The sequence below is a fragment of the Phycodurus eques genome, chromosome 9 (assembly GCF_024500275.1).
Source record: "Phycodurus eques isolate BA_2022a chromosome 9, UOR_Pequ_1.1, whole genome shotgun sequence".
Taxonomy (NCBI): Eukaryota; Metazoa; Chordata; class Actinopteri; order Syngnathiformes; family Syngnathidae; genus Phycodurus; species Phycodurus eques.
In genome coordinates, this window is record NC_084533.1 from 939028 (window position 1) to 953615 (window position 14588).

General features: G+C 41.3%; 1 protein-coding gene across 2 annotated transcripts in view; it reads right to left on the bottom strand.

The window, feature by feature from the left end:
* Positions 1–1349: 1349 nt before the first annotated feature.
* Positions 1350–14588, bottom strand: part of slc7a11 (solute carrier family 7 member 11) — a 56562-nt gene continuing 43323 nt past the window's right edge. For both annotated transcript variants that reach the window (XM_061685652.1, XM_061685651.1), the window contains 4 exons: positions 6926–7022; positions 4637–4786; positions 3567–3744; positions 1350–1769 (listed from right to left, as the gene is read on the bottom strand). In XM_061685652.1, the coding sequence (XP_061541636.1) occupies positions 1714–1769; positions 3567–3744; positions 4637–4786; positions 6926–7022 (481 nt within the window). In that variant the 3' untranslated portion in view covers positions 1350–1713. The remainder of the gene's footprint in view (positions 1770–3566; positions 3745–4636; positions 4787–6925; positions 7023–14588) is intronic.

The window sequence follows — 14588 nt, forward strand, 5'->3', positions numbered from 1 at the left end:
CTCGAGCTGCAAGATGACTCTCAGTACGAAGACGCCAGTGTGTCTGTTAGCAGACAGTGTGTGTGCGCTGTGAACTGGAGGTGTCATGTGATTAAAACCACCTATCAGAACAAAGGCTGGAATGTGAGAGGAAAATCATTATTTACGCTAAAGCACCAGCAGAGGGAGGCAAAGCAACACAAATACAAGCCAGCCCTCACAGGTCAGGTCATGACACAGATGATAGACTTCACAAGTTACCAAGTCATCACTTCAGATAGTTTTTAACCTCATTATGACATTTTCGCCATTATCAGAATATGCAATCAAATGGTCAAGCTCAACTATACTCCCTATAATGGCTAACTCAAGGAATCCTGTGGACCAAATAAATCATCAGTGTCTACTGATAATCAATACTGGGCGTGTGTATTTCTGCAGAAATACATTCTCAATGACCAAAAAACTGTGATTTACAGCTAATCCAGTTTAAAGTACTCCATAGATCGCACATTATGCAATATAATATGCATAAAATGGGCTATTCAAATTCAAACATATGCACTCATTGTACTGAAAACACTCCACAGACACCTTCAGAATCTTTGACATTGTACATCTGTACAAAGCTTCTGGTCACTAGGTAGACCGCAGTTTTGAACTGTAGGATTCCAATTTCTCCTCATCTTTGTCTATTGGGTGATTTAAAAGCTATAGATCTCTCAAATAAACATGCTCAAGCGATACTCGTACTATTAGCAATCCCAAAAAAAAAAAAAAAAAAAAACACACAAGGAATTTGTCTCAGGTAGTTGGAGCCGCTCTAGTACGACAACAGACAGTCAATTGACAGAGAACACTTTGGAGACAGAAAGACATTGACCTTTCTGCAGGCGATTGGCTAATTGCCTCCCTGGTTCTGGTCCAGCTCATTGGTTTCTTCCAGGAGTCCAACCGTCTGGCATCTGCTAATTGGCCGCCAAGAGGAGACGCCAGTTCAAATCCGGTTGTCACAGGTCGTGTGTTTGTTCCTACTGTGGAGCCTCGTTAGGCAGATCGTTTTGGTCGTTTGTTAAGTTAGTATTAGAGTATTTCCTCCCATTTTGTGTTTTTCCTTGAGAGTTTTTATTAACAACTTGTACATAGAGCACGAAGCAGTAAGGGTAAGCTGCCATTTTCTGTTTTGTCATGGTATGAACATATCGAGCTTGAAACGCTCTATATGCGTTTCAAGCTCGATATATATATTTTCTCCTGTTTTTGGTAAGTTAGCTTTCGTCAATGTATTGTGGTTTAATGTTATTTCACATAGGGTTTAGAAAGTGAATTGTTTAAATTCACGTGTTGTGAATTGATACTCTGAACACAGTTATGTTTTTATTTATTTTGGCAGAAAATTGTTGAAAACCGTTCATTTTATCACTACCAAACAAAAATACTCCTACACAGAAAAATACTGGATTAGATTATATTACATTTCCATGCACACTACAGTTGATACAAAATACCACAGATCTGTGGTTAGGAAACGGACACACAACAATATTGTTTAATAAAGGTTGTTGAAAATAGCACGACAGACGATTACTGAGGTAACACACACAGAAGCTCATAAGTAGTATGAACTAATTGAAGTTTGGATCCTGGTTGTACAAAGCAGTTGTTTGAACTTACTGTTTGACAATGTATAGAGTAGCTATTATTTTCCAAAGACATTGTAGGATGTGGTTGCAATTATTGCTCAGTAGGGACCACTTCTAGGAGAATCTGTAAGCTTCTATTGATAGAATCTAGACACAGAAAAAAAAGTACCATAATGTTAATGTCAATTGCTATTCGCAAGCAAAACAATATTCGAAGGTCATTCTTTTATCTTCTTACAAAATAAAAGGGGAATGGACAAAGAACATTATGTTGTGGTCCTTGAAAAATATTTCAATTTAGAATGAGTCATGGATGGGTGCAGTCATTAATGAGATAGTCATAGTAATATGGGGGTTGAACAGACTAGTCGATGAGTCGACTACTCCGCAATTACTTCCAGAGCTTGACGTTGACCCATAGCTAATCACTTGTTTTTGGCTTTGCTAAAATCATTTAAGTTCATTCTGTTATCTTTTTTTTGTACAAGCCCAATTCCAATGAAGTTGGGACGTTGTGTTAAACATAAATAAAAACAGAATACAGTGATTTGCAAATCATGTTCAACCTATATTTAATTGAATACACTACACTAAGATATTTTAATGTTCAAACTGATTGTTTTTAGCAAATAATCATGAACTTAGAATTTAATGGCTGCAACATGTTCCCAAAAAGCTGTGACAGGGTCATGTGTACCACTGTGTTACATCACCTTTTCTTTTAACAACATTCAATAAACGTTTGGGAACTGAGGACATTGGTTGTTGAAGCTTTGTTGGTGGATTTCTTTCCCCATTCGAGCTTGATGTTTAGCTTCAGCCGTTCAACAGTCCGGGGTCTCCGTTGTCGTATTTTACACTTCGTAATGCACCACACATTTTCAATAGGAGACAAGTCTGGACTGCGGGCAGGCCAGTCTAGTACCCGCACTCTTTTACTACGAAGCCACACTGTTGTAACACGTGCAGAATGTGGTTTGGCATTGTCTTGCTTAAATAAGCAGGGGCATCCATGAAAAAGACCTTGCTTGGATGGCAGCAATTTGAAATGTGGACTCGTCGGACGTCAGAACACTTTTCCACTTTGCATCAGTCCATCTTAGATGAGCTCGGGCCCAGAGAAGCCGGCGCCGTTTCTGGGTGTTGTTGATAAATGGCTTTTGCTTTGCATAGTAGAGTTTCAAGTTGCACTTACGGATGTAGCACTGAACTGTATTTACTGACATTGGTTTTCTGAAGTGTTCCTGAGCCCACGTGGTGATATCCTTTACACATTGATGTCGGGTTTTGTTGCGGTGCCGTCTGAGGGATCGAAGGTCACGGGCATTCAACATTGGTTTTCGGCCTTGCCGCTTCCATGCAGTGATTTCTCCAGATGCTCTGAACCTTTTGATTCTATTATGGACCGTAGATGATGAAATCCCTAAATTCCTTACAATTGTACGTTGAGGAACATTGTCCTTAAACTGTTGGACTAGTTTCTCACGCACTTGTTCACAAAGAGGTGAACCTCGCCCCATCTTTGCTTGCGAATGACTGAGCAATTCAGGGAAGCAATCATGGCCCCCACCTGTTCCCAATGAGCCTGTTCACCTGCGGGATGTTCCAAACAGGTGTTTGATGAGCATTCCTCAATTGTCCCAGCTTTTTTGGAACGTGTTGCAGCCATAAAATTCCAAGTGAATGATTATTTGCTCAAAACAATCAAGTTTATCAGTTTGAACATGAAATATCTTGTCTTTGTAATGTATTCAATGAAATATAGGTTGAACATGATTAGCAAATCATTGTATTCTGTTTTTATTTATGTTTAACACAACATCCCAACTTCATTGGAATTGGGGTTGCACTTAAGACTTAATTTTGTATATAAAATCAATAACCTGCATGATAATTCCCATTACTCTCATGATCCCTTTTACGTAACCAGTGGTTGAGACTTACCTAAAGCCCTTTGCAACCACTTGGGCCTACGGTGGAAGTGTACAAAGATGTAGTAGGCTGGGATCCCTGTCAGAGAAATGGCAAATCCAATGCCTGTGTTGAGTGGGTCTGAATACAGCGAGAGGAAGACCATGAAGAAACAAGTAAGGCTGAAAACCACTGGGATGAAGATCGGTACCTGGGTAGAAAGCAGGAGTGAATCAATCACAGTTAGGTTGAGAATGCAACAATATCAGTTCAATTAATTTTTTGTTTTTTTTCCTCAGTCCTCCTGTGTTTATGGCAATTACCTCATTATCGGTTTCACCTGTGTTTTGTTGTGATTGTGAATGTTCATCAGGGGGAAAGCACCAAATTCTAGGTTCCCATTCAGAAGCCTCGTGACGGTGGGTGACTGGTTAGAGGATCTGCCTCACAGTTCTGAGGACTCCTGTGTGGAGTTTGCATGTTCTCCCCGCGCCTAGGTACTCCAGTTTCTTCCCACATCCCAAAAACAGGCATGGTAGGTTTATTGAAGACTCTAAATTGCCCATAGGTGTGAATGTGAGTGCGAACGGTTGTTTGCTTGTATGTGCCCTGCGATTGGCTGGCAACCAGTTCAGGGTGTCCCCCGCCTCCTGCCCGATGACAGCTGGGATAGGCTCCAGCACGCCCGCGACCCACGTGAGGAGAAGCGGCTCAGAAAATGGATGGATGGTTTCTCGAATTCTGATATGATAGTGGTGGTATTAAGAGGTCGATTATGTGAAGGACCAGGTACCAAATTTATGGCCCGCCACCGTCATATGTGGTATGTTTATTTCTTGTGCTCCTTGTGTTTCAGTTCTTCAGTGTTTTTAATTAATTTTTTCCAAACAACGATTTTCAGGTAGTTTCGTCTGCCTGGATTCCTGCACCCGTTTCCTGTATTTGGTCCACTTGGGTCTGTCGTCCCAAAGCAGAGGTGCCCTTAAGTGGTACTGGGAGGTATCGGTTATGTTGGTACCCTTAGACCAAGCAAGTGCTTCTCTGAACAAAACTATTGCTTGAATAAAATGTGACTGAAAAGCTAAAAGTGTGTCAATACTGACCTTAAAGGTACGTGGGAGGTCTGGCCGGGTGTATCGAAGGTAGATTAAACCAAGGACTACCACACCAATAGATAACCACCGCAGAAAGCTCATGAAGTTTAACAGACTGTAGATGTCTCCCAGAAACAGCTGGAGCATGGTCATTGGATACTGCACACAGAAGTTTTCAAGAATTGTAGGATTCTTCTATATTAAGGGCCTGATTTAATAAGAGTAGAAAGCTGTGTTTTCAGTTTTACAGATTGGGTTGGTGGGTCGCCGTTGGTGGCTATGTTATGCCTGATCTACTAAGATTACTATCTTTTACTAAAATCCCAAATACTGGGAGTAAATTGCATGTTCACTCACTCACTCACTCACACATAGATTGCACGCTGTCGGTCGCAAATGTAAAAATGTTGGAGACCCATGTATTTTAAACCCAACTTTTTTTTCCTTTAGGTTGATATGATGGTTTTGACCATGTAATATTTGAGAGAGCACTGAAGGTACAAAGTGAAGTTTGAAGTAATGGATTTGGAAGTATTAGCGAAGAGGCAAACAAACATATTGAGTTGCAGAGAATAAATCTATCGTTCCCCAAATTTTGGGGGGCCAGCAACCACATAAAGGCCATGTTTGGTTTGATTTAACTCACCCCAAGTGCACGGCAATTGGATGTATCTGCCTACTCTGCATAACACTGCTTTTTTTTAACATGCAATAACGCACCCGGAAAACTGCTTCGGCAGAGGCCAGCACGGGTTGTTACAGTTCAGTGAAATGACCCAGATGGAAGAAAATCCAGAAAACGTTTTGTCATCGGTGATACGGCAAGACTCCTTCTTGTGACTGGCTCTAAGTCATACCTTAGATCATTCAGGAGCTCCAAAATTGCATTGGTAGACAATATGTCGTACAAAAAAAAACGTTTGTTTGTGGCATTTCAGAAATGTTTTACACGAACTGAAAAAAATCTGTTCTCCCTGTCGCTTCCTCGTCATGGTTATGAACAGCTGAGCTGTTTGCGCAATATTTAAAGCCCAAAAATAATCTACCATCACCATTTGTCTCAGGTTTGACAGTGTTTGTGCTAAATTAATCTTTTGCATATTCTCCTCCCAGAACACGCAAAATGAACTGCACGGCAATTTAGTGCATTTGGCAGACGCAATCCTGGGTACGCCTGGTTAGTCGATCGGCTTCACATCTCCTTGCGTGAGCAATCAAGTTTGTGCCTATTATTGCACGTGCAAACCATTAGTAAATCGGTAATATTTCAAATTTGAACTGTGGCCACAAAAACATATTTCTGATGTGTTGAACTTTGCGTAAGGTAAAAGATGACAATAACAAATACAGTGGTGTCTCTCGATACAAATTTTATTCATTCTATGGCCACATGGAAACATAGTCCTCTATAATAATGTATTTGCCACATTTTCTGCTTCAAGACAATGGACATTGTGCCGCTCATTCTGGTGTGTGCACTTTGGCCACATGGGGGCAGTGCATTATGGACATACCGTACATTGAGACAGTCACAGTTCTTCAGTCAGCCGCAGTTATATTCGGCGTTCTTTGCAGAGAATAAAAAAGATATGCCTGTGAGTAATGTTGTATTATAATGTGTTGCTCCACGGTTTGTGCGCAAAGATTTTTTGCGAACAAGTTTAAAACACTCCGACATTGTTGCTCTTCATTAGCCCATCTATGGGGTGCTGCATTGCTTGTTAGCATTAAGCTAAACGCACTTTTCTGAGGCAAACCTATGTGGTTGTTTTAAATACACAATTTGTAATTCTGTTTGTTTTATGTTTAGTTTAAGAGTAAACCTCAACTGGGAGTTAAGTTCACACCTATCTTGGCCCCGTCTCAAATTATTACTCACAAGTCAAAGCAAAAAATAGACCGAACGACGGCTTGTATCTTGAAAACCGTTTAAGTCAAGTCACTCATATCTCAAAGCACCACTGATTGAAGAAACTAGAAATAATTGAAATATTAATTAGTTAACACTCTCAATGCCATGGGGCTGCATTGGGCTGCAATTCCGGTTTCTGTAATCTGTAGTTTTTGTACGGGAGCAGGTGATTGACCTGCTGCCCAAGCCCAGCACCTGGTATTCCTAGGCGGTCTCCCATCCACATACTAAGCAGGACTGACATTGCTTAGCTTCCGAGATAGGATGAGATCTGGCAGCATGTGCGGATTGGGGAACTTGACCTATAGAACGCCCTAATTCAGGATTAAGTAGTATGTTTCTATCAGCATACGCTCTCGATTGTTCCTTGATTGTAGCCAACTGACCAGTATGAGGACGGCAGCTATTGGAGTGTTTCTGCGAATGTGAATCATGGAGTAAACCTCAGGTAGTTGTCCTTCACGTGATGCCACCAGGAACGTTCTGCAAAACACACATATATATCAATCAACTGACTTCCTTACTCTCCCAAGTTTTGTTTTGATAATGCCAAAATTGTTCATACTGTTGTCAAATGGGCGTAATGTGCCAGAAAGTAAATGAAATCCACAAAGTAGTGACCAATTCTTTATGACGTTAGTACTTAAATGTATGTTTCATACATGCATTTCAGTGCCAATTTGCGAAATTGCACAATACAGATGACGCAAGTATTTGTATTTGTCCACTTGAAGTGACCATCTGTACATATAACATAAGCACATACCTATTGGGCATGACTTAAATTTCCTGGGTTGACCATTTGCACCGTTCCTCACACTCACGGTTCTGGGAATGCAGTCAGCAAAAAGTATTATGGGTACCCAGAATTCAGTAGTAGTTGTAGAAAATCAAGCTAAAAGGTGTTCTTGCATTCGTTCCTGTCAATATTGCTATGAGTGTGTACATTAGCCATTCGTCGGTTGATATTTGTGAATTTAAGAAAACTGACTCTGGCTTGTATTTTAAATGGGTTAGTTACTCAGTAAGGTTTATTTTATGAACAAGAGCCCAACTGACTTTCTGTGAGTCATTGCTGCCACATTTAAATCAATTCCTATAAAGCTGACTGTTTCAGAGATGTACAGGTGAGTAATTGCATTACACTGGCCTTTCATTAAAATCCATGATGCACTGAATCCGCAATACATAAAACCACGATATGGCGAGGGATTAGACCCCTATCTCAACTGAACATGTTAGATTTCAGCGGCGACCTTTTGCAGACTCCTCTATACGCTCACTGTAGAGAAAAAGCTTCAGGAATCTTAATATCACAAAACTGCAATCAATCACTCGCCAAATTTATGTGGATATCAATATATATGCCTACTTCAACCTCTGAAAATATCAGAACAGTTGTACCAACATTTAGATTTTATGGACATTAAGCGTTTTCTTTTCCATGTACGCTCACAATATAGAAAAAGCTTAACATTGCTGAATGTCACAAAACTGTGATCACTTGTCACCAAAATGTATATTGACATCTCTAATACTACCCACTTCGGCCTGTGAAAATATCAGATCGATCGGCCCAATATTTTGGGATTTTATGGACGTTAAAGCATTGTCATCTTTATTAGAGGATCGTACCATGGACTCCGATGAAAATTCAGGACACATCGCTCCTGCATTTCTGAGTTCAACTGCAAAAGAAAACGATACCTAAATTATCAGTGATATAAGTTTTCTTTCCTTTTGCTGTTGAACTCTCGAATGCTGCCTGTCAGCCATTTGAGCTCCGAGCTCGAGCTGCACCTGCACGCAACAAGCACTACTTGTTTTTATAATTGTGAGAAGCCAAAAGTGAAATCACAATTCAAAGTTGATTGATTACCTAGCCCGTACGTTAAAAGTGGAAACTGTTTCGTTTGAATTGCAAGCTGTTATCAAGCCTGTGTCTGCATTAATACATTACACACAAAAACCTGTCTTGCTCTCTGTAGGGAATTAATCCGTATTAACTTTCACAAATTACACTCTCCTGAGGAGTGGACCAATAACAGAACAGTTTTGCTAATGTTCGAATTTGTTTATACTTTTCCACCCTTTTTAACTCTTTGGTGTTGGTTTCGCTTCATGTCAATGCGTTTTGAATTATTTACCCGTGACGTTCTTTCGTGGAGAATATCATCGTGTTGCACTGTCGTTGTGTGTGCCTGTCAGTTGGCATTCTGTTCAGCTCCATGAACATTATCCTTTAGTATTTTTCCACTCTTTCGTCATGCTAATCCATTCGCACTATTACAGCGTTTTTAACCGTGATGATTTTTTTTTTTTTAATATTTTTTTTGCAAAGTATGTATTTTGTCTACGATGCTATAATCATGATGTCCTTCGCTCTATTGTTCTCCAAGGTCTTCCTATTCTATTTGGTGACTTCGATGTAGTCTACAAGACTTGCTTTGTCAGTAAAAGAATCAATTTATTTCTTGTCAATTTATTGACAAATCATATGCATTTCCTAGCATTGTAAAATATTTATAATTATTTTCAGTTGATCAGAATCGGATGCAAATGAGCAGATTATTTTTCAAATATATTTCCTCTTTGTGCTGTCTACTCGGCTATATCTCAGAGGAAGATTTTTACTCCCGACATTTAACATTGGGATTTTTTTTTCAGATGACCTCTCTGCTCTCTTCGCTCCTTGTCTGTTTATACTGTACATCTCTGTTCTCTAAAATTAGGTTGCTTGAGTTTGAATGTTTTTAATAAACTGAACACTTTGGTGTTTCTTTATTGGTTGAGGAAACTGCAAATATACAAATTATAAATCCTTTTGGATGAGCTGGAATATACATAGTCTTGCGACAGTGTAAAGTCTTTAAAATAAGCACAACTGAAAAATCTTCAGCAGTGCACACCATAACTCGCATGGACATCGGGACACTGCCTCTGCATTGGCAAGCTGTGGTGGTTGTCCCCTCTTTTAAGAGGGGGACTTGAGGGTGTGTTCCAACTACAGGGGGATCACACTCTTCAGCCTCCCTGATAAGGTCTATTGTTCTGGAGAGGATGGTCTGTCGGGACGTAAAACCTTAGATTCAGGAGCACCAATCTGGTTTTCGTCCTGGCCGTGGAACAGCGGACCAGCAATAAACCCACAACATGTGCTTTTTGGACTTGAAAAATGTATTCAACCGTGTCCCCTGGGGAGTCCTGTGGAAGGCGGAGTATGGGGTACCAGAAACCCAACTGTTTGCAGCAAATTCACACACACAAAACAGAATTAAAAGATTGCCGGACAAGATTTGAGTAGCACCGCCTCCCTGGAGGTGTTGCTGTTCTACGTCGACTGACCAGGACAGATCCCGAGGAGACCAACTTTCCTCGAGGCCTCGACATGCGGCGCTTCATTTCATTCAATGGATTCTAATGCTGTTTTAACTACATTGCACTGCATCGTGTGATGTGATAGATGTTGCCTACTCAGCATCCATTGCGGCCTGGTGTCACAGATGAAATGGCTCTTAAAACCAGCTCTTTGAGGTGATTTAGAAGCCACATTTCTTTTCTTCCCCTTATTTGTCACATTCTTTCTACAAGCCTGTCCTTGCACTTAGCAGAAGGGGGAGTGGTGGCAGTTCCATACAAATCACACAGGGGAGATGCAAGAAAAAGAGGGAAAGGGGCCACAAGGAGAGCCAACACAAAATCAGCTTAGTAAGGAATAGCTAAGAAAATGAGTGACAGCAGGAAAAGCTGTCAAATCTGGACACATTTCAACTGTACTGACAATCTAAAGGCAGAGTGTAAAATCTGCAAGAAAAAAATCCCTTATCGAGCTGGCTCCCCAAATAAGGCACCCTTCCATGTAATGGGAAGAAATAAAGCCAAGCATTTGAACCTGATATTAACGAAGATTCTAGTGTGTCTATGCGACTGTTGCTGCCGATGCTGGAGACGGTGCATTGGAGCAACGTCAGTCCCTTTCTGAGAGAATGTTCTCCAATGCCAGATCAGCTCCTCAAAGCTGAAGAACTACAGGCAATTTATCTTGTCTAGAGTTGCTTTTCTTTTTCTTATACAGTGATTGTGTTGTTTGACTTTAAAATTGTTTAGTCGAAAAAGGTTAAAAGCTTAAATAGTTAAAAGTTCAATTGGAAATAGTTTTGTTCAATGAATGGTAGCACTGTGCTGAGTCAATAAGTAAAGGTATACCTTTATAATCAACGCTTTTTTAAAAAAAAAAACATACCGCACATCTGATTTGACGTTGGTAGCCGCTAATCAAGTGTTCTTGGCTCGAGAAAGAGGCAAAGCCGCCTACGGCAACAGATCAGTGCCCTCGATGACATCAGCAATTTGAATTCAGACCTGGGCAAAGTACGGCCTGGGGGCCTCATCCTGCCCGTTGACTGTCCCTTGGAAACTTTATGAAGTCAAAATATTTTGAAAGTTATACTTATATTTGATGTGAACATGAGCAATAACTTGTCTTCCGTGTTACCAACCAAGCAACAAGACATTGTCGCTGTACAGTATTTAGTGACTTCTCCAGCAACTCGAGTGATTTATTTCCCCCCCCCCCCCCCCCCAAAAAAAAGCAAACGGCGCCAAACGAGTGCTCAACATGTTCGCAACATGACCATTTCCTGCACGGTGAAGGGAAGATTGCACAATAATTTACCCTGGTAATGATTTGCGAGTCCCAACGAAGAATGGCAAACATGAGTTCCTGATATAAGGTCGTGTCAGCAGATTTGAATAATGTAGAAAATGGATGCACGCTGTAGAAGTGTTTTTTCCTGAATGTTGATCAAATGGTGATGTAATGTTAATTTGTGGAGATATGTAATTTTAATGACTGCTTATAATTCTGTTTAACACTTTTATTTTCTAATTAATCATCTACACAAGTAGCAGCTGATTAAAACATCCGTCCATCCTCTTCCTACACCCACGTATCCTCACGAGGGTCGTGGGTATGCTCGAGCCAATCCCAGCCGACTGCGGGCGATAGGCGGGCCGCCCTTGTCAAAACAATGACATTTTATGCTTTACATAAATACATATAACACAACAAGGGATATGTGTCATTTTCATATAATTTGAGCAATAATGGTAACATATACAGACCCTTTCCCAAATATTAGAATATCATGGAAAGTTGATTTATTTCCATAATTCCATTCAAAAAGGTAAACTTTTATAGATTGTAGATTCAGTGCCCACAATTTAAATTTAATTTCAAATATTTATTTGTTTATTTTTACATAACATGGGCTTCCGGCTCATAAAACCCACAAAATCAGGAATTCAAAAAATTAAATACTGTGAAGAAATCAACATTTACGTTTAAAAAAAGAAAGAAATTAGGTTCACATTAAATCGATCAAAATATGGTACTTTCAAAACAACACGTTAATCTTCAAGATTTGGTTGGGAATCCCTTTGCTTTAATCACTGCCTCGATGTGCAGTACTCGATGATGCAATCAGCCTGTGGCAGTGCCTGGGAGTTATGGAAGCCCCGAGTTCCTTGATGCTTGCTGTCAGTTCTTCTTTGTTTTTGGGTCTGGTGCCCCTCATTTTCCTCTTGATAATACCCCATAGATTCTCAATGGGGTTTAGATCCAGCAAATTGGCTGGCCAGTCAAGCACTGCAATGGCATGGGCATCAAAGGAGGAGAAGCGGCTCAGAAAATGGATGGATGGGTGGATGTTGCGGTGACCTTGGATTTAAGAAAGCAGAGTTTAACAACACCTGCACAGGTCATTGCACCCCAAATCCTGACTGACTGTAGATATTTCACACTGGACCTCAAGCAGCTTGGGTTCTGTTCTTCACCTGTCTTCCTCCAAACCCTTGGACCTTGATTCCCGAATGAAAGCCACACTTTACTTTCATCAGAAAAGAGGACCTTGGACCTCTGGCCAACAGTCCAGTCCTTCTTCTCCTTGGCCCAGTTGAGACGCTTCCTAAGTTAGCTCAGGCTCAGAAGTGGCTTGACCCGAGGAACCCGACAGTTGTAGCCCATCTCCGGATGGTTTTTGAAGCGTTCCACTCTTTCTGAATCTCTGCTAGATTCTTGAATCTTCTCTGTTTGATAATCTGCTGAAGTCCACGGTCATTTCTTTTGCTGGTGCATCTTCTCCTGCCAAATTTTGTCCTTCCACTAGACTTTCCATTGACATGCTTGGACGCAGCACTCTGTGAACAGCCAGCCTCCTTACCTATGAACTTTTGTGGCTTAACCATCCTATGGAGGGTATCAATGATGGTCCTCTGGCCAGCTGTCAAGTCTGCAGTCTTCCCAATATTGAACCCTACTTAGACAATTACACCAAACTGAAGTAATTTAATGACACCTGGGGAAACCTGTGCAGGTGAAGTTGGAGGCCCGGAAGCATTACGGTGCCATCGGAGACATGTTCACAAAGCCATGTCCCCGTAAAGCACAGGGCAGCGGAACGGCCGAAGTCTTGACTGGTCTTTGTCAGAAGAGAAAGCTGGCCCATTTTGTTGGGAGGGAGCGTAGATTCGCGAGGTGGATCAACGGGAGCGGCATTCGAAATAATCTCTTACGGAGCATCACTTGGATGCCGGCTCGCTTCCCCCTTCGTCGCCTTCGCCTCCATGCGCCATACGCCACGGCCGCACCACCGGTGAGTAACTCGGAGAAAAAAAATTAGCGGATTTGGGAAAGTTTGTTAAAGAAAGTCTGAGGTAGAATCCTTAAGTCTTCCCTTGTGTAAGTGAGTTGCGTCATGTTTCCAAAGACGAACGAAAAACAGATAATACTAGAGAGCACGCAACCGAGGTGACCACACGGTTAGGCGACATCTTGGAAGGTAATCTGCTCGCCAGTGACGGAACGCAAAATCATTCACATATGAAATGAAAATTACTAAACATTACTTATCACTAAGTAACCAAAATAAGTAGCCAAAAATTGCTAAAATAGCATGGGGCAATCAAAACAATATCACAGTATAACAGTGGTTAGGGTAACCTAACCCCTAACCCCCTAACCCCTAATCCTTCATGAGCGGGTTTGTAAATCAGTCATGCAATGAAGTTAGACTGAGGAATATGTGTCATTGAGAGGAAAGGTCAGGAAAATGCCGGTCAGTAGCGGGGGACGTTGTCAGTGGGTCATCAGAAGTCACCTGTGACTCGTGGGCAAATGCAGTGCCAACCATGCGAGAGACTAAAGATTTCACCAAAGGGATCAGACAACAGGACATGAAATATAGTACAAGAAACGCAACACAGATCATAAGTACAAAGCGATACAGCCACCGTAGGGTGTCATTCATTGCGACGCAGTGGAATTTCACTCCTGGACCAAATAATTGTCAGTCAATTGTCAGTCAATTTACGACAAATGTAATCTTGTGGTCGCATAGTGGTCACACAAACATAAGGGAGAGAGGAACCTGTTTCTGCATGTATGGTTTGGTTCAGAGCCTGTGAAATGGTTTTGAGAGCGTGCTGCATGAAGGGTGTCGAAAAACCAAACATTCATACCACAGGAAGTGAAATTAGTAGAAGTGGTGGCTAGTTCATGAAACCACAGTAGCTCGTCAGAAGCGTTACATTTTGTGAGGTTCAAAATTGTGTCAACTGTCAAAGTGGGAGCATCAATACACATTTTAATCATAATAATTATGGCAAATAATGTCAAACCACCAAGGAAGGGCTTCAAACCCCTGCAGTTTACTGGGGACGTCATCGTCTTTCTTCTGTTCTTCTGCCGAGTTACGCAAGCGCGTCTGTGTGTGCGTGTGTGCGCGCACGTCAGTTCAGACGACAGATGATTGGTCGTTGCTCGGCTTTTATGAACTATCTTCTGCTCCTCTATGATCTATCGACGTGCAAACAGTTACAAGCACTGATTGTAGCTAAAAGTGTATGCAAACAGTGAATCCTCTTTCTTAGAGGTGATTTTTTTAGCCTTATCAGGCTGAATCCGATGTAGAAGGTGAAGGGAGAGGAGGAGTTGGGACCGTCTTGCAGTGTGACGTGTGAATCCTCGTAGCTCTTTCAGCAAGTTTCACT